This window comes from Denticeps clupeoides, chromosome 9 (assembly GCF_900700375.1).
Source record: "Denticeps clupeoides chromosome 9, fDenClu1.1, whole genome shotgun sequence".
NCBI classification, from domain to species: domain Eukaryota; kingdom Metazoa; phylum Chordata; class Actinopteri; order Clupeiformes; family Denticipitidae; genus Denticeps; species Denticeps clupeoides.
The window spans coordinates 22,273,524-22,292,130 of record NC_041715.1 but is presented as its reverse complement, the minus strand read 5'-3'; the positions used below and the strand labels follow the sequence as shown (position 1 = coordinate 22,292,130).

Sequence of the window (18,607 nt, the reverse complement as noted above, 5' to 3'; positions counted from 1 at the left end):
ATCACAATGATAAAACTTGATAAAAAAGACTATGAACATTTTTTTTAAATAAATACAAACTGTATTTATAAATACAACTGACCTGGATGTCCCTGAGGACCAGTATCTCCAGTGGAACCGATTTCTCCCTGCGATCCAGGCTGTCCTGTGTCACCCGGGGTACCAGTTGCAGCACCAAAAACTGCACCATGTGCTCCCTTCAGCCCCTGCTCACCATGGAGGCCATCTAAACCAGGTAGACCAGTTTCACCTTCATGACCCTTAATGCCAGGCTGACCTAGATCCCCACGAGGTCCAGTGAAACCTGTAAGCATAGAGAACTGTCAAGAAGCCAGACAGGTATATAAAAGAAGATTACAATTATACACATTATATAACTATTAAAATTATTGAATCATACTATAATAAAAATTAATATGATATATTTTTATTTAGGGTAGAGTTGCTGTTAATACATTAAATGATTTGTCATCCCCTCGTACCCCTAGGTCCTGGTAGTCCACCTATGCCTTGCTCTCCTCGTTCTCCTTTCAGCCCCTCCTCGCCCCCAAGCCCGGTGTAGCCTTTAGGGCCAGGTAGTCCTTGACAGAGACAGATAAAGACACTTAAAACCACAAAATAATTTGCTAGTTGATACATATTTATCTCTGAAGTAATTAATCAATCAATCAAAATCCAGGTGTTGACTTTTTTTTTGGCAGGGCAATACATGAAATTCTATAAGAAAATTATAATCAATGCTTTGTTGATCAATGAAGGAAGCGTAACATGCTAGAAGTTATCATTGCAAAGTTACAACCTTTCCAGTGAGGAATGGAAGAGTGCAACAATGAAGAAGTAAAATGTCACTACAGTATATCAGTTACCACTTCCCAGACATCTTACGTTACAGTTCCTGTACATTAATTTGACTGACCTGATATACAAACAACATACAGTGTAAGAGGCTCACCCGGTAAACCATCCAACCCATGGAGTCCTGGTGGTCCTCGTTCACCTGAAGTTCCAGGTACTGGAATACAGTCCCCTATAGAAAAAAGCAGCATTTGCCTGCGCATTATCCTACAATCAGCACAGAGGAACTGTCACATTCACATCAACACAAAGAGTTATAACATTTAATTTATTCTACCTTGTGCATCCTCTGGCCCTCCAAGACAGCCACCTTAATATAGATAAATAAATCTCTTTTTTAATAGGAAATCCTACATTGAAAATCCATAAGTATGCTATTACATATAGTAATGGTGCTCAGTTATGAGTACATAATAAAAATATAAAAGCAAATACTACATGAAAGATAAAGACCAAACAAAAAAGAAAGTATACCCCGGAGTCCAGGACTGCCTGGAGAGCCGCTTTGACCTCTTATTCCTGGGTCCCCAGGAATACCCTTCGATCCTTTGAGTGCCCCCAATGTAAGTCCTGGCTCTCCTTGCAATCCAGGCATTCCACGTTGGCCAGTCCTACCTGGATACCCATCATCTCCATGGGGTCCAACAGGTCTTTCACCCTGAATGACAAAAAGACCTTTAATTGATGGTTTAAGTGATATATATGTGTTTTTTTTAGCTCAGCAACCTGAACGCTGAAAAGGAGGCTTTTCTACCTGGGGTGTGAACAACGAGACTATAGAATAGAAATGGCGGGGGTGCTGCTGAGCGTGTTATGGAGTAGACGCATTAGTGTGGAGCTCCGCCGAGCATGATTTAAATTGTATCATTTTAGGCATTTTTCATTGGTGAACTGTCGGTTTTGCTTTGGTCAGAAAGGAATCTACATGCATTAACCCGGAGAAATAGCTGGTAAATCGACCAGAGGAAAATACTCTTCGGGTTATTCTGGTTAAAATATCACAGTTTCAGTACATGTTCAATTTCAGTTGATTTATTGGTGTGCTCAGTTATTACTGCTTACTGACTGTCTAGGGTGGTAGTCCAGGGTGACTGTCTAGGGTGGTAGTAGCCTAGTGGGTAACACACTCGCCTATGAACCAGAAGACCCGGGTTCAAATCCCGCTTACTACCATTGTGTCCCTGAGCAAGACACTTAACCCTAAGTTGCTCCAGGGAGACTGTCCCTGTAACTACTGATTGTAAGTCGCTCTGGATAAGGGCGTCTGATAAATGCTGCTGTAAATGTTATCGATGACGTTACCATAATTGCCATAATTTTTTTATTTTGCTGTTACTGCTCGCGTATTAGAGTGTGGTAGTTCACCCTGAGCACTGTTGTGCCATGTTTATCGCTCACTAGGAGTGTTGATGCGGTCCCCTGCTTCATGGGGGGCAGCATAGGTTTTGGGGTTTTAAGTTTGCTCAGAATTCATTAATTTTTTTATCATTATTTATTTACTTTCTTTTTCTCCCTCCCCTTCTCCTTCTCAGTGTGTGGGACTGCTTAGGCTATCTACGATATGGCTGGTCTTAACAGGTCAGGGCTGGGCTCACTGCGTTTTGTAAGCTGGAATATTAAAGGGTTGCACCACCCTATAAAACGTTGCAGGATTTTTTCCCATCTGAAAGCCCTGGCCCCTGAGATTCTATTTCTACAGGAGACTCATCTTTGAGTTAATGAACACTCAAAATTAAAGAGAGGCTGGGTAGATCACATCTTCCACTCTGAATATGGGGACAGATCAAGAGGCGCAGCGATATTGATAAGAAAGGGGGTTCCGTTTGTAAATGAGTCTGTAATATCAGATACCAAAGGCAGGTTTGTCATAGTTATAGGGAAGCTGTGTGGATTTAATGAAGTTTTAGCAAATGTCTACGGCCCCAACTGGGACGACCCACAGTTCTTTTGCACCTTTTTTGCTAAGCTCCCTTAGCAAAAAACACATATCACTTCATTCTGGGGGGTGACTTCAACCTGGTCCTGCAGCCAAATCTAGACAGATCGAATCCCACACTGTCCAAGATTGTGTCGAAGTCTGCATCAGCTGTTTTGTCATTTATGGAATCCTACAAATTGTTTGACCCCTGGAGGTATACTAACCCCACCTCCCAGCAATATTCATTTTTCTCACCTGTCCATCATTCATTCTCAAGAATAGTCTTTTTTTTTATTGATAGTAGGTTTCTCTCTTGCGTCACAAATAGTCAATACCACCCTATCGTGATCTCGGATCACTCCCCTGTGCAAGTCGGCATGTGCTTTCCTAGCAACATCGCAACTCGTCGAATGTGGCGCCTCGACCCATTACTGCTTTCTCATAAATCATTTCGAGACCTTATTTCGGAGCAAATTGACTTCTTTCTTGATGTCAATCTCACGCCTGGTATGTCCTTCATCACTATTTGGGAGGCTCTTAAAGCATTTCTTAGGGGACAAATCATTTCATATACAGCCCATGTGAGGAAAATGCATAATCGCCAGCTAGTGGACCTGTCCAAAAAAATTCTGGAAATAGACAAAAAATGTGCTGGTTCCTCTAATCCAGAGTTGTACAAGGACAGGCTGCTTTTGCAATCAGAATTTAACAATCTTTCTATTGCTGAGACTGAAAGGCTGCTTTTGAAGACTAGATGCACATATTATGAACATAGTGATAAAGTCGGCAGGTTATTATATCATCAGCTTAAGCAAATTCAGGCTAGCCACACAATATCTGAGATCCATACGACGCATGGCACTGTATCAAACCAGCCAACAACCACAAATGAACAATTCAAGGAATATTATACAAAACTATACACTTCTCAGGTCCATGTCAGTCCATCTGAAATACATACATTTCTTGATAAGTTAGAAATTACTAAGATTACCTGTGAAGACCGGTCACGTTTAGACCTTGGAATATCTTGCAAAGATATAGCACAAGCTATAAATTCCATGCAAAATGGTAAATCTCCCGGCCCAGATGGATTCCCAATTGAGTTTTATAAAGTTTTTTTCAGCCAAGCTGATGCCGAAAAGGCGTTTGACCGGGTTGAGTGGGACTATTTATTTGAGGTCTTGGAAAGATTTGGTTTGGGTCCGAAATTTATATCATGGGTTAAAATAATGTATAATTCACCACTGGCCTCTGTACGAACTAACTCTGTAATATCAGATTATTTCCCTTTGCATCGTGGTACAAGACAGGGTTGCTGTCTGTCACCTTTCCTTTTTGACTTAGCTATAGAGCCTTTGGTGATTGCCCTTAGGAAAGAGGAGAGGATTACAGGTGTAACCAGGTTCAACAAAACTCATAAGGTGTCACTCTATGCAGATGACCTTCTAATATATTTGTCTAACCCTTTAGAATCTATACCAGTCCTCATGGAACTATTACGGTCATATAGTTTAATTTCAGGTTATAAAATGAATTTTTCTAAAAGCACCATTTTGCAGGTTAATCAGTTAGCAATGTCACTGGATCTTAGTTCTTTTCCATTTAAGCAGGTTGTGGAATTTAGTTATCTGGCAATTAATGCCCCCGTTCTTATAAGGACCTTTATGCGCGCAATTTTAAAACTCTACTTGAGCGTACAAAAAACGATTTCTCATGATGGTCTTTATTGCCCATTTCTTTGGCTGGAAGAGTGAATACCATTAAGATGGTAGTCCTACCACGCTTTCTGTATTTATTCCAAATGATTCCTATTTTCCTACCCAAGTCTGTCTTCAAGGAGTTAGGTTCTTTGATTTCTTCATTTGTGTGGAATAAATCTGTCCCGCGGATGAGGAATATTTTCCTTGAAATGCCTAAAGTACCAGGTGGTATGGGTTTGCCAAACTTCATGTATTACTATTGGGCAGCAATCACAAGTAAATTAATATACTGGATCTTTGCGTGGCGTAATAATCCTGGCCCTGCTTGGGCAGACATGGAATTGCGAGGTGATTCAGGGCTTGGTCCTATTTCCTTAATGAGCGCTCCTATATATATGCAGCCGTACTCACACCTCCTTAATCCTGTAGTAAAACACTCACTTAAGATTTGGCTCCAGTTTAGGAAACATTTTCGTATAAAGCAACTAAGCTTATTTTCTCCCCTTTTGAATAACCATCTTTTCTTACCGTCCCAAACAGATGCAGCATTTCAAACCTGGCACAACAATGGCTTGATCTTTATCAAAGACCTCTTCGCTGAAGGAAAGCTTATGACATTTGAAACATTGCAATAAAGTTACAATATTCCCAAATCTCATTTCTATAGAGTTCTACAGATTAGAAGTTTTGTGAGCAAACACTTTAGATCTGTACATTCACCAGCTAAAAATGCTGCAGATGAAATTCTTGCTCTGGACCCCTTTATGAGAGGCAATATATCAAAATTATATACTCTGATCCAGAACATTTATTCACCCTCATGGGAGAAAACTAAAGTGGCATGGGAACAGGATCTTAACATTGTAGTTACGGGTGAGAGCTGGCAACAATGTTTGATCCAGTTTAAAGTACTACATCGTCTACACTACTCAGTAGATAAACTAGCAAAAATGTTTCCTAATACCAGCTCGGAGTGCCTACGATGTCACCAAGGGCCAGCTACTTTAGGCCACATGTTCTGGAACTGCCAGTCTTTGTATAATTTCTGGGAAAATATTTTCATAGTCTTGTCATCTTTATGTAATAGAACGATTGAACCTACACCATACATTTCTATTTTTGGGGTCCCCCCTCCAGATATAATTCTTACAAAATCTCAAGCCAAGGTGGTAGCTTTCGCCTCATTAATGGCCAGAAGACTTATTCTTCTGCTGTGGAAATCAGACAAGCCCCCCTCTTTCAATAGTTGGATTAAGGAAATGCTCTCCATGTTGCAGTTGGAAAAACTGCGATGCAATCAAGCTAATCGTCAGCAAAAGTTCAAGGAGATATGGTCACCATTTATTGAATATGTTAAATCATCCAGTTTAAGTCCAGCATAGACATGTCATTTCTTAATGCATATACAAAGTAAAATACTACAACAATGAGAGGAGACAGCTTCCCTTCCCTTCCCCCTTTTTTATTATTATTTTGTTTTGGTTTTTTTGTTTATTATTTATGTATTTATTTCTCTTCTTGCTATTTGATGGGTGGGTCTGAGGGTGGATATTGGTCAACAGCTGTTATTTGTTTGTTGTTGAAAAATTGAAAATCACAAATAAAGCATAAAAAAAAGAAAAAAAAAAAGAAATGGCACCATTTTAAGAATGTATCCAAGTGTAACAAACTTTCTTGTTGGCTCTTACACATTTTTACGAAATAATTCCATGTTCCATGACATTTTCAATTACACAATTTTTCAGGAACCTTTTTAGGGGAGGAGCCAAGGCTACCTCGTCAACTCTGGCCTTGGTGTTCTGGAGGAATTTGGAGTGCGGAGAATTGGTGTAGAGTGTGTTGTTGTTGGATGGTTGTTTGAAAGGAGTTGCAGAGTTTGTGTCTTGATCTGTGTTGTTATTGTAAGCCTTTCCCTAGTAGTGTATTACTCTGTTGTACATATTCTCCCAACTTGTGTGTATAGTGTTCCTCTTGTTTGTGGATTTTATTGTATATAGCACTATTTGGGTGGTTGTGGGTTCACCTAACCACTGTAAATAATCGGTCTGTCTTCAGTTGTTTTTGTGTGTCTAAGTCCCATATGTCCACTCCCTCTCGTTCGTGTCCATGTTTCCCTTAACCCCTAGACAGAAACGTGACAGGCAATAAATAAAAAAACAAATATAAATAACTAAATCCGATCATAAAAGTGACCATTACCACAAGCGCCGGGCAATTATATGATCTTGATCAATGATCACGATCATGTGTACCTTGTTAACCTGATTGTGTGCAGCTGTTGTGAGTGTTTATATGTCGCCTCTTTTATCGATTCCCAGTCAAGTCTTTAATTTCAATGCCTTTTCCATAAATGTATATGTTTATTTTGTTTTTAATGACTGTAATAACCGAAAAAGAAAAGAGTGTGGGGTTATAGGACAACTTTTTGACAAACACCTTTTCTGTATTTGTAACTTTCTGAGAATCTGCTTTCTTTTTTACAATGCTCCCTATTCCATACTCCCTGCTCCCATTTTTCTGAGGGGAACCTCCGCACTGCCTGGCAGGCACTGAAAACCATGGCCTCCGCAAACACATTAGCCTCCAGCCCCAGAAACATCCATGTGGACGGCAGCAGCACCACATCCCTGCCTGATGACCTCAACTCATTTTACACCAGGTATGAGTCAGATAACACCATCCAGCTGTAGAATTTAAGATCCTCACTGAAGCCAGGCAACTCTTCAATCGTCTTCACCACACTGGATGTAGTGAGAGCACTCAAGAGCACTGGAGAGAGAATCTCTTTCATCATAGACACCATACACAAGCATCTGGAGCAGCCCGACTACATAGTAAGACTCCTGTTTGCTGACTTTTCCTCAGCTTGCAACACTCTGCAACCCCACATCCTGGCTAATAAACTTTCCTCCAACTTCCATCTAGACAACCAGACAATCCTGTGGATATTGAACTTTCTGACCAACAGACCACAGCGAGTTCTGGTTAACAACACTCTCTCCGATCTCCGTTACACCTCGCCCGGATCACCCCAAGGCTGCGTGCTGTCTCCTCTGCTCTTCATCTTATACACAGATGACTGCAGGGCCAGACAGCCCAGCTGTCACCTGGTGAGGTACTCTGATGACACAGTTCTCCTGTCCCTGCTGTCAGGCCCCTCTCTACTGAACTTTAGACACCCCCCCAAATTAACCATTATCACCTCAAGCACTTCATATGTTGTGTCTATTGTAACAAGTGTTATACTGAGCTGCTCCACTGTGCCTTCTAAATTGCCCCTCGAGGACAAATAAAGTTCTTTGAAATTGAAAGACTATTGTGAGGGGGTTGTGCAGCTCAATTCATAAATGAAGTCAATCTTTTATAGGTGTTCAGGGGACCCAAACCAATTTCACACATTTCACACGACCCTGACTGTCAGGATTAGATGCACCTGGTACCAATCTGCAGGGCTGGTTATAAGGAACTTTGGAGCAGCCGGTCGGGCTGCAACATTTTTGTGGACCCTGCAACGTATGTGTAGTGTTGTTTTTCAGTTCTGGAAATCGCCACACGCCTGCGGGTTTGTTTAAGTTCTCCCCTTTTTCGGCCCTCGTGCCTGGTTTTGTTTCTCTTTATTGTGAATAAATAATTGTTTCCCAGAATGTCCCGCCTCTGTGCTTCCTTCCCCCGGCAGCTCGTGGACGTGACACTGACATTGAGGCTGTGCTGGGCTGTTCATCTTTGGAAGCTGTGTTCAGAGTTCGGCCATCAATAGATGAACTACTATATCAAACAGTTTTGTCTTAATTGACTAGAGAGAGGCTGGTGCAGCTAGCGGTTCCATCAGTACTGGAGCCACCTCTCAATTGTCAGCAGAATGCATATAAGAACAGTATAGAGACATGTATTATTGGTCATCAGTGCCAGACCAATGTGCGCTCATGATCACACTGCTGTTCAGTCACCAATATAAATGCACTGAACACTGAGTCACTGGCACATCTATAAGGACTCTAAAAACATTTTCTGTTACCTTATACATCACGGCTGGGCCAACTACGGCCTGCCGAAGATTGGTACAGAATTACACAAATCAAATCACCTTGTCCTGTAATACCTGGCACTCCACCAGGTGTCACATACAGAGCTGAAGATCTTTGCCCAAACCCGATGGGTTTTTACACTGGCTTGCACGGTAAGTGAGAGGTCAGGTTTGATCAATGTGAGGAAGATGCGAAAAAGGATGCTGAGGAGTTAACATCTGGCGGTTTAGATTTGGGATGTCTGGGACTGGGGAACATTTTTGACAATGATGTTAAAAAATGTATATATCACCCATTCTTGATATAAAATAAAAGACCTGGGTGTGTGTGCACATTTGAATAAATCGTAAATGTATTTTCTTATTCACCAGAAGACCTTGCGCTCCTGGCTGCCCTGGAGCTCCAGCAATGCCAGGTTGGCCCTGTGCTCCCAGCTCACCGAATGTGCCTGGATCACCTGCGTCTCCACGAGGTCCTGGGGATAAAAACATCCTTTTACTCTTCTTCGAATTTACTCTTTCAGAAGATGTGAACATTCCTGACCTTTCCGCATTGCCTGTACAGTGTCTCCTTTCCTTCCCTTAGGCCCGGATAAACCCTGAAGTCCCTCTATCCCCTAAGGATACAAAAACATGAAATAATGAATGCTTGTACTACTGTTAGCAATGTTAACATACAAACATGAATTAAATTTAACGCAAGACTCACAGGTAATCCAGGAGGGCCCTTAAGTCCAGAATCTCCCTCATCACCCCGTATACCCCACTCTCCCACCATACCAGAACTGCCAGGGCTACCAGGTGGACCCGGTGGGCCAATCAGAGTGCTCTCAGTGCAATTACAAAAGCCATGGTCTCCTGGTTTTGCCAACAAATTGTCAAGAACATCAAGACTTTAGCAAACAGTACCAATAATCAGAATCAAAGTCTTTTTAGTCTTTTCCCCTCAGAATCATCACAATTCAACTTCAAATTCAACTAAATTAAGGGAATCTTATAAAGTGGCTACACAAATGTAATATCACTCCTATGAAGAAAACAATCTCTTACCTTTATTTCCCTTTCTGCCCGCAGAACCAGGACGCCCTCTTTCTCCTTTTTCTCCTTTAAAGTGTTCTTCCCCTGTTTCCCAAATCACACGTCTATTACCTTGATTTCAACTGGGCCACATTATGTCAAAGTGTTAATGTATGGCTTCATGAGCTGCTTTATATGGCTGAGCTACTGCTATGATCTCTGCATGCATACACGTACATGATCCTTTAGGTCCAGGAGGTCCTGGGAACCCTGAAGACCCGTCCTGTCCTTGAGGCCCAGGTCGAGTTGCAGCTCTTCCAGGTACTCCATCTGGACCCTTCTGTCCTTTAACCCCCTTTGGGCCCAAAGATCCAAAGAGAGCTGAAAGACAACAACAGAGAAAGCATCTTAGTGGTATATTGGTTAGACATCAAAATCTGGATATCATAACAGTTAATAACCTCAGAAGAAACTCAACAGACAATATAATCGATCATCATGAGAACCTGACAGACATTTTTTATCATCTTTAATGCCTTCAAATCATGATCAGTTGGGCCAATATGGCATGCTCACGCTGAATTCACCTTCTAAAGAAAGATAAAAAAATATAGATTTTTGTACTTAAGATTGAACAGACCTATTTGCTGATCGAAAGCATTAGGCCCTGGTGGACCAGGAACACCTTTATCCCCCAACGGTCCTCTCTCCCCCTGTGGACCATCTTCACCACGAGATCCTGGCAGTCCCCCTGAAGATCAAAGAAAAAAAAAAACATTAATGATTTGAAAAAGATGTTAAGAAATGCTAATCTGAATAATCAAACTCAAAGGATATCCTATATCAGTTAGTTTTGAATTTTTTCGTGGTAAAGACCCACCCCCTGCTCCAGAAGCATCCCAGTATGTCAGATCACCTGGGTCTCCTCTCTCCCCCTACAACACATAGATTAAGATGAAACAATTTAGATTTACTTTCTGAAAAGAAAAAAGAAAGGACAATAATATCTAACATAGCAACAGGTACCTCGACATGGTAGTAGCCTAGTGAGTAACACACTCACCATTGTGTCCCTGAGCAAGACACTTAAACCTAAGTTGTCCCTATAACTACTGATTGTAAGTCGCTCTGGACAAGGGCGTCTGATAAATGCTGTAAATGTAAATGAGCCATATATGATCCATCCCTCTAGAACAAGGGTCACCAACCCTGGTCCTGGAAGGCACCAGTCCTGCACAGCTTTCCATGTTCCACCACACCTCATTCAACCCAAGAAGTGGGTCATAATGAGTACAGATCATAACAGTTATCAGGTGTGATAAATGAAGGTATATACAAAGCTGTGCAGGACCAGGGATGGTGACCCCTCTTCTAGAATATTGCAGGAGTTTTGGGTCAATGGTTGGTTTAGCAGCAAGATTTCAAATGTTTTGAGTAGTTTTTGGGGAAAGCCAAAACACAATGTTGCTGCCCCATCTGTGGTATCTGCCTTATCTGTGTCTGCATGCTGTATCATTTATTATATGTATAATATGATAAATGCTGTATCATTTATGGTAACATGTGATTCACATTCTTGATAAATTCTTCTAAGACTTATAAAACATACATACTGTAAAACTCAATACATGTTTCTAATTATACGAAACATTTTGTTTCTTATAATGTGAGGAAAAATTTCATCAATCACAAATATATCATTATATCACAAATAGAATCTAAAAGTTAACCCAAAGCAAGATAAAAAGGAACCTTGCGTCCATCTTGTCCTGGATAACCAGGATCTCCATCTTCGCCCTGTAAATGAATGGAAAAACCTCTCAGCAATTATACTGAACCACCTTTCATTCCTAACTGACCAGTCATTTACACGTGAAAATTACTCCAGGGCCCACCGCTTACACTCAGTTCTAAAAGTCCTTGGGTGAACTCTGCTCCCAGTATCTGTGCTCTCACACTGTTATATTTATGTTATATTTACCTGGTGTCTTTCAGTGATTTATATTTGCTATGTATCTTTGAATGATCCTCGTAGGTGTTCCACTTGCCACTGCGTTCTTTGTCCACCATGCAGCAAGTGAATTGGAGCTCTTTATGTTGATGGATGTAGGGAATGTATAAGGATTTTGACTAGACATCACATGGGTAGAGTAAGCTAAATCTTTTGAGTATAAGAGTTGAAAACAATTACTTACATACTCAAGTGGTGAGTAACGTTTTCATGATGATTTATTAATTAAATGTCTTATAATTGTATCTATATTCTTAATATATTCCTAAAGACTTAGGAGACTGGCCATGGCCTGATTACCTCTATAAATCTGCCACCCTTTTATCTATCTGATGATTTAAATAAGCAAGAACTGTGGCCCTCACAGACCTGTTACTTCTTCTTTGGCTCTTCTATCCTTCACTTGTTACCTGTATAAATGGCACGTGGCAAATAATTTTTGCCCCACTGTATTCAGTAAATGTTGGAAATTGCATGAATTAACAAGAAAATAGATTAAGATCTAAGATTAATGACTAATGACCCCAGCACTTAAATCTCTAACATCAAAATAAGAACATTAACTACACTGATCTTATAGTCCAATAAGTATAAACATGTAAATACCCTCTGTCCTGGCTCTCCATCTCTTCCAAGAGGTCCCTGAAGGAATAAGTAATATCATACAAAGTAATATCATACAAAGACCAATAATAGACAGACAAATAATAGTTTTAGAATAATATAGTCTTACCCGTTGCCCTGGAAACCCTGTGATACCCTCTTCTCCTTTCGTGGACTGATAAACCTATCATATTAAGTGAAATAAGTTTAATGTTGTCCCAGTAACACCCTGAACACAGACTGATGATCAAGTTATTCTGTGTCTCATTACGTCTAAGACATATTACTAAATGCTATGGCCAGTCCAGGCATACATTCTTATTTGTACTCACATCATCTCCTCTGTCTCCTGTAAGTCCGTTTTCACCCATTGCCCCCTAATGGTGAACAAATGAGAACGAAACCATTTAATCCAGTTGGATCCAGTACAGGGACTCACCCAGGGCAAGGTACACCATAGGTTCTTTTTATTCGAAATATAGTTTGAAATTTGAAGGTAATTGTGATTAAAATGTTAAAATGTTACATTAAAATTTTTGTTGCTCAACATGTCATAAATGCTCTCTCTCTCTCTCTCTCTCAGAGGAATGTGTCCTCTGCTTTTAGCCCATCACCCTTAGTGAGCAGTGGGCAGTCATGAAAGGCACGCGGGGAGCAGTGTGAGGGGATGGTACTTTGTTCAGTGGCACCTCAGTTGGAATCACCTTGGGGATTCGAACTGGCAAACTTCCAATATTGGGTCTACTTCTTTTCCCGCTAGGCCACCACTGGCCCACAAGAGTAGAGTTGGCAAAGGGTGACCAGATCTCCTCCTTTTTCAAGAACCAGCCAGGTTTTTAGACTGGCAGCATTCACACCTGCCCTGTTTGGCAGCGTTCACTGCAAACTGCACACACACACAAGGTCTGAGCAGGGATTCTAACTCAAAACCTTGGAGATGTGAGGCCATGCACGTTGCAAATTGGGGTAGTGAAATAGATTTTTATCATTTGTGATACACAATACTTGACCCTCATTATATACAATGAAATGTGTTCTCTGCCTTTAACATTTGCTCATTTACCAATCCCCAACTGTGAACAGTGGGCACCTCAGTGGCATTGGCACATTGACAAGTCTGCCTCCTTAGCCTCCAGGTCATCCCGCAGACATGAAAGACGGGACTTGGATTCGACCCATAAGCTTGGAGGTGTGAGGTCATGAAACTACCTTCTGAACCAGTATGTGCTCTGTCAGCAGATTGTGTGTCAAATATTTTCTTTTCTTTGGGCAATTAATTATATATTCTATTTCGATAAAACCTAAATGTAATAACAGGCACTCACAAAGTTTGAAATCTACAGTTTGTAAATTCAATAATGAATTTATGCAATATACATGGAAATTGGTTAATGACGAGTGTTTGGGAGTATCGAGTTACATGGCATTATTTTATGTAATTACTGTTAATTTATTTGTAATTCTTTACAGTCACTAGAGGAAAAGGTATAATGCAATTACAGTTACTTCTTGAAAAATTCATGATTCCAGTTACATCTTAATATGCTGATATATTTAATATTAGTGGTGTTTGGTTCAGCCAATCACTGCTCCGTGCCTATAAAAAACACTGTGAAGTGGACATTGTGAGATGAATGTGATAAGTCGCCAGTCCTGATGCTGAAACAAAATTTCTAAATGGTTAACAGTTAAGAATATTCTATCATAATTTACAAGTGAAAATGCAATCAAATGTAATTAGTTGTATAGTATATAATATATTTTATATAATGACATTACTATTGCATTTTAAATAGGGTAACATGTAATTGTAACAAATAACATTTCCAAAGCAATCTTCTAAACACTGTTAATGACACACCTTCAACCGATTGACAAGCTCCCAGGTGGCATTGGAAACTGGCCCAGGATCTCCATACTCCCCCTGTGGTGAAAGGAGGTATTGTAATAAGTAGAGCTGACTTTGCTAAATATTGCTACAAATGGTTATGTGTGAACAACATTTAGGGCACTGTAGTATGTCAGGGACACACAGTTTCACCAAAGGCTTAGGACATGTGTGACCTACTATTTCTCCTTTTACTCCTTTGATCACAAGAGCTTCCCCCTATAGAAAGGCAGAGACAGGGAATGTAAGGTATGCAGCACTTAGAACACATGACACAAATCCAAAATTATTCAACTACACCTGAATTTACTGCAAAAGTTTAAGGTTGAAGGTTGCTCAGTGGGCGATCCTCTGATCAACCTTCACCTTAAACTTTGTTTTGCAGTAAATTCAGGTGTAATGATGGCGGCCCCATAATATATATATAATCATTATGATAATAATAATAAAGTGAAGTGTGCACAGCACACGGTGCACACAGTGAAATTTGTCCTCTGCATTTAACCCATCAGTGAGCAGTGGGCAGGCATGACAGGCGTCCGGGGAACAGTGTGTGGGGACGGTGCTTTGCTCAGTGGCACCTTGGCGGATCGGGATTCGAACTGGCAACCTTCTGATTACGGGGCCGCTTCCTTAACCGCTAGGCCACCACTGCCCCCCCTGATGTCTTGGAAAAATGTTTCTCAAATGAATGCTTACCTTCTGACCTTTAGGTCCAGGATCACCTTTAGGCCCCTAAAAAAACAAAAAAATAAGTGGTAGGAGCTTAATGGCTTCCAAAACCACACAAAAGGTAAAAGTGGAATCCAGTAGACTGACTTACTTTAGGCCCAATGAAACCTGGAGGTCCCATCAAACCTATGCTTCCCCCAAATCCCTAAAATAAATTTTGACACAATGAGTTGTGTGTTATGTCTGCATCTTGTCTCCATGTTGGATGTGTGTTTGTGTGTGTATGAGACAAAAATAGATGCAGTAAATTAAAAACATACCGGGGGTCCGTAAATCCCAGAATGTCCAGGCTCTCCCTGCAAACACAAGATTTGTGGTCAAAGAAACAGACCAGACCAGCTCAAAATATTTACATGGTGCACACTTACCCTAAACCTCTCCATATACACACGCACATCCAGGTTATCACCCTTTTCTCCTTGCAGCCCGGGATGGCCCTGGGGAGACAGGGAGACAGTGTAGATTTCGTTCCACCTGCAAGAGTCATTAACAACATTCTGATCCAGACTGTGAAATAGGCCACTGAATTTGTTGGACCATATGGCTTGATATGGTAACTTTGGTCTTATTTGGCTATTGGGTTTTCTAGAAGCTCAGGTGACCGCAATATCTGCTGAACATACAGGCATCCCTAAAAAACCGGAGGAACCCGGTACTCCTGGAAATCCTGGCTCTCCTGGTGATCCTTTGCAGCCATCTGCACCTGGTTTCCCTCGGGGTCCCCCCTGGCCTGGGTAACCCTGCAGAGTTAAGATCAGAGGTCATAGGTGACTATGTTCGGGATCTGATTAAAAAAGACAATTCTGAAGTTCTGACATAAATTATTAAAACTGCATATTTGCATTTAGCAACTCCATAGCCCTGGTATCCTACTCACTGGAATACCATCCGCTCCAGGAAATCCAGGAACACCTGTCATTCCCTGAAAAGACAGAATCCCAGAAATGATCAAGATTTAACGCTGATTTACTCATGTAATTCATGGATGTCTTGCTTTTGTTGTGGTGACCCTCACCATGGAGCCCTTGGGACCATTCTCACCGGGACGACCCTTACCCCCCTTTTCACCTTTGGGCCCTTCAGGTCCAGTGCTACCTGGGAAACCTGTAGGGCCCTGAGGCCCCTGAGGACCAATAGGTCCAGGCTGACCCTGGAAAAAGGGAAAGAGATATAAGAATTACATAGTTTAATTATAAATGTAATTATGAATGTGCAGTGACTCAACAAAGCACTAAAACGTACTGCCCATATAGAAATAATTCCAGCATCGTTCATTTATTGTATATTATTACTTATGTTCATATCCTAGAATGTTTTAACCTTCAAAGATGGATGTAACCATGGGGCCTAAGTGGTAGTAGCCAATGAAGCACAAGTCCAGAAAGTCCCAGGTTTAAACCCCACTTACTCCCCTTCTGTCCCTTAATCCTGAGTGTCTTCACGGGGACTGTCCCTGTCACTATTGATTGTGAGGTGCTCTGGATAAGTCTGGATAAAATTAATTTGTATGATAAAATGACAAATGTAAATTGGGCTCTGCAGTATTAAATGTGACCACTTGATGGCCCTGTACACTGTATCCAGCAACATTTCAAAGCTGACACTACTTTCTTTATGTTGCCATCTAGTGGGTGTTACAACAGTGAACATTTCACTCCCAGGCTTGCATTAGTGTAACCCACCACCATATTGAAACTATTCATGAACCTATCATAGAGGAACCATGTCAGAGATACATTATTTTAATAAATAAAATTTGGCCTAATAAGATGAAAAATGTGCGCACATGACAGGACAATAAGCAAATTAGACTACGATGTGCAAAGAAGAAAAGAATACTGAGTTCATCCATCGAGCCAAAGCTACATACTTTGTACTTTGAACTCAGTTCCCTTCGACAGAACTCTGAGACTGAGATAATGTAGAATTCAAATCATTTGAATCAATTAGCTTTGACAAGAAAGAGTCAACAATCTAACTGCATAATCATCACCATCATTTTGTCAGGACAAAATTTCCAATTAACATCTTTGCATCTTTGACTGAAACTGTCTTAGATATTATAATCCCTTACACTACCTGTTACTGGGGAAAGTGATAATATTACACTTACATACTACCGACAAACAATGTCCACTGGATATTGAAGTTAAAAGTTGGCAGAGTTAATTAATGACATTGGTTACTCAAATGGCCATATATGAATGTTTTTAATAAATAATAGAATGAACTATGGGTCATAGGTTTAAAATTAGAACCTCAGGAGGATTGTTATTTAAATATTACTATTTTTTGAACAAACAAGAACAGCAGAGGGAAAGAAAAGGAAAGAACTGCAGTTAACTGAGTAATGAAATTTTGACCATAGGGTCAGTTTTGTCAAAACAGAGCAAATCGATTTAGGATGAAGTCAAAAGAAAGTGTTTAATATCGCTTTCGAACAGTGTAATGAAAGTGAAGTGATTGTCATTGTGAAACACTGCAGCTCAGCATACGGAGCACACAACAAAATGTGTTCTCTGCTTTTAACTATCACCTTAGTGAGCAGTGGGCAGCCATGACAGGCGGCTGGGGAGCAGTGTGTGGGGACCGTGCTTTGCTCAGTGGCACCTTGGTCGATCAGGATTCAAACCAGCAACCTTCTGATTATGGGAAACAAGATTTGGAAACAAGGCATATCCCATGCTTTTAATGTTACTCACAATCACATGATTCTGCCTGGAATAACATGGACCTTTTACACATATGGGTAAAGGCTTTCACAAGGTTCTAATTTAAGATAACTGATGTTGAATCTTATCCACATGGATCTGTGTGCTCTGCCATGAGACCTGTCTGATTGTGTAACTAAAATAAACTGATGGTCGATTTCACATTTGCAAAGGGAAGATGAATTTCTTTGAATAAGTCTCCTGTTAACACTAGGGCTTCATCTATTTAGTGAATTTATTTCATCTCTCACACACATTACACCACCTCCACAAGCATGTGGGAATTGTGGTGACTATAATCATGCTTATATACCATACATCTCAAACACCAAATGATTTTCTCCTGAGCCCAGATATTCTGCCTTGTTTCTCAATCAGATAAAACAGGTCTTCAGATCACCTGATCAGCCCAGGTGCCATCAATTAGGACCATATGATCATTCACCATGTGACTGTTCATATTTAGGTTATTTCATTTTATGAAACTATTGTTGCGTTTTTGATTTACCTTTATGTCTGTCTCTATGGTCCTGGCCATCATGCCATTGTTGTTTCTTTGTTGTTCATGATATTTTCATGAGCTGGTGCCTGTTACTTCCCTTGCACCGTAACAAAGACCTGTTAGGGGATAATACCTCTGCCCACCCTTATCTCTTTTCGCTACAATCTCTTTTGATTATGGCACTACACTGGTACACTGATCTGCTCTGTGCTTTGGTTCCCTTTTCCAGGTGCATCTGTTGCTGATCCTTTACCTTGTGCTATGTAATGTGTAGTATTCATGTTTGTTGGTTGGGGCAAATCATAGAAGTGTATTAGAGCCAGAATGATAAACACTGCATGGAATGTCGTCTTGCTGTCAATTTTTGCAGTGTTTCACAATGACAATCACATGACTTTCACTTCACTTTCTTCTGATAACATACATTTTTGCTTACATCTTACTCTTTTTCATTTTCGCTTCAAAGACTTTCAGTTACGCTGCTTTAGTTTCACAGCTGGCTTTTCAGTCGCTCTAACACGTTTTACATTTACGCTGCCTGAGAATACTTTTGGACTTTTGAGCTGTCACTCAAAATCCTGCAGGCCAATGAGGTGAAGCCCCGCCCTCATGGGCAAAGTGTGCCAAATGTCCAATTGTATTC

At 40.7% G+C, this 18,607-nt stretch overlaps 1 protein-coding gene across 1 annotated transcript in view; it reads right to left on the bottom strand.

Moving 5' to 3' along the window:
- The window catches only part of col4a2 (collagen, type IV, alpha 2), a 66,637-nt gene that overhangs the window by 14,844 nt on the left and 33,186 nt on the right, over positions 1–18,607 (bottom strand). Inside the window, exons 5-29 of the mRNA XM_028990758.1 lie at positions 15,767–15,901; positions 15,629–15,673; positions 15,375–15,491; positions 15,120–15,188; positions 15,012–15,047; positions 14,843–14,896; positions 14,719–14,754; positions 14,200–14,238; positions 13,993–14,055; positions 12,464–12,508; positions 12,262–12,315; positions 12,135–12,170; positions 11,270–11,314; positions 10,398–10,452; positions 10,158–10,268; positions 9,755–9,898; positions 9,551–9,622; positions 9,210–9,358; positions 9,045–9,117; positions 8,870–8,976; positions 1,330–1,513; positions 1,133–1,165; positions 953–1,027; positions 483–581; positions 83–304 (exon numbers count right to left, since the gene is read on the bottom strand). Coding sequence (XP_028846591.1) covers positions 83–304; positions 483–581; positions 953–1,027; positions 1,133–1,165; positions 1,330–1,513; positions 8,870–8,976; positions 9,045–9,117; positions 9,210–9,358; positions 9,551–9,622; positions 9,755–9,898; positions 10,158–10,268; positions 10,398–10,452; positions 11,270–11,314; positions 12,135–12,170; positions 12,262–12,315; positions 12,464–12,508; positions 13,993–14,055; positions 14,200–14,238; positions 14,719–14,754; positions 14,843–14,896; positions 15,012–15,047; positions 15,120–15,188; positions 15,375–15,491; positions 15,629–15,673; positions 15,767–15,901 — 2,098 coding nt within the window. The remainder of the gene's footprint in view (positions 1–82; positions 305–482; positions 582–952; positions 1,028–1,132; positions 1,166–1,329; positions 1,514–8,869; positions 8,977–9,044; positions 9,118–9,209; positions 9,359–9,550; positions 9,623–9,754; positions 9,899–10,157; positions 10,269–10,397; positions 10,453–11,269; positions 11,315–12,134; positions 12,171–12,261; positions 12,316–12,463; positions 12,509–13,992; positions 14,056–14,199; positions 14,239–14,718; positions 14,755–14,842; positions 14,897–15,011; positions 15,048–15,119; positions 15,189–15,374; positions 15,492–15,628; positions 15,674–15,766; positions 15,902–18,607) is intronic.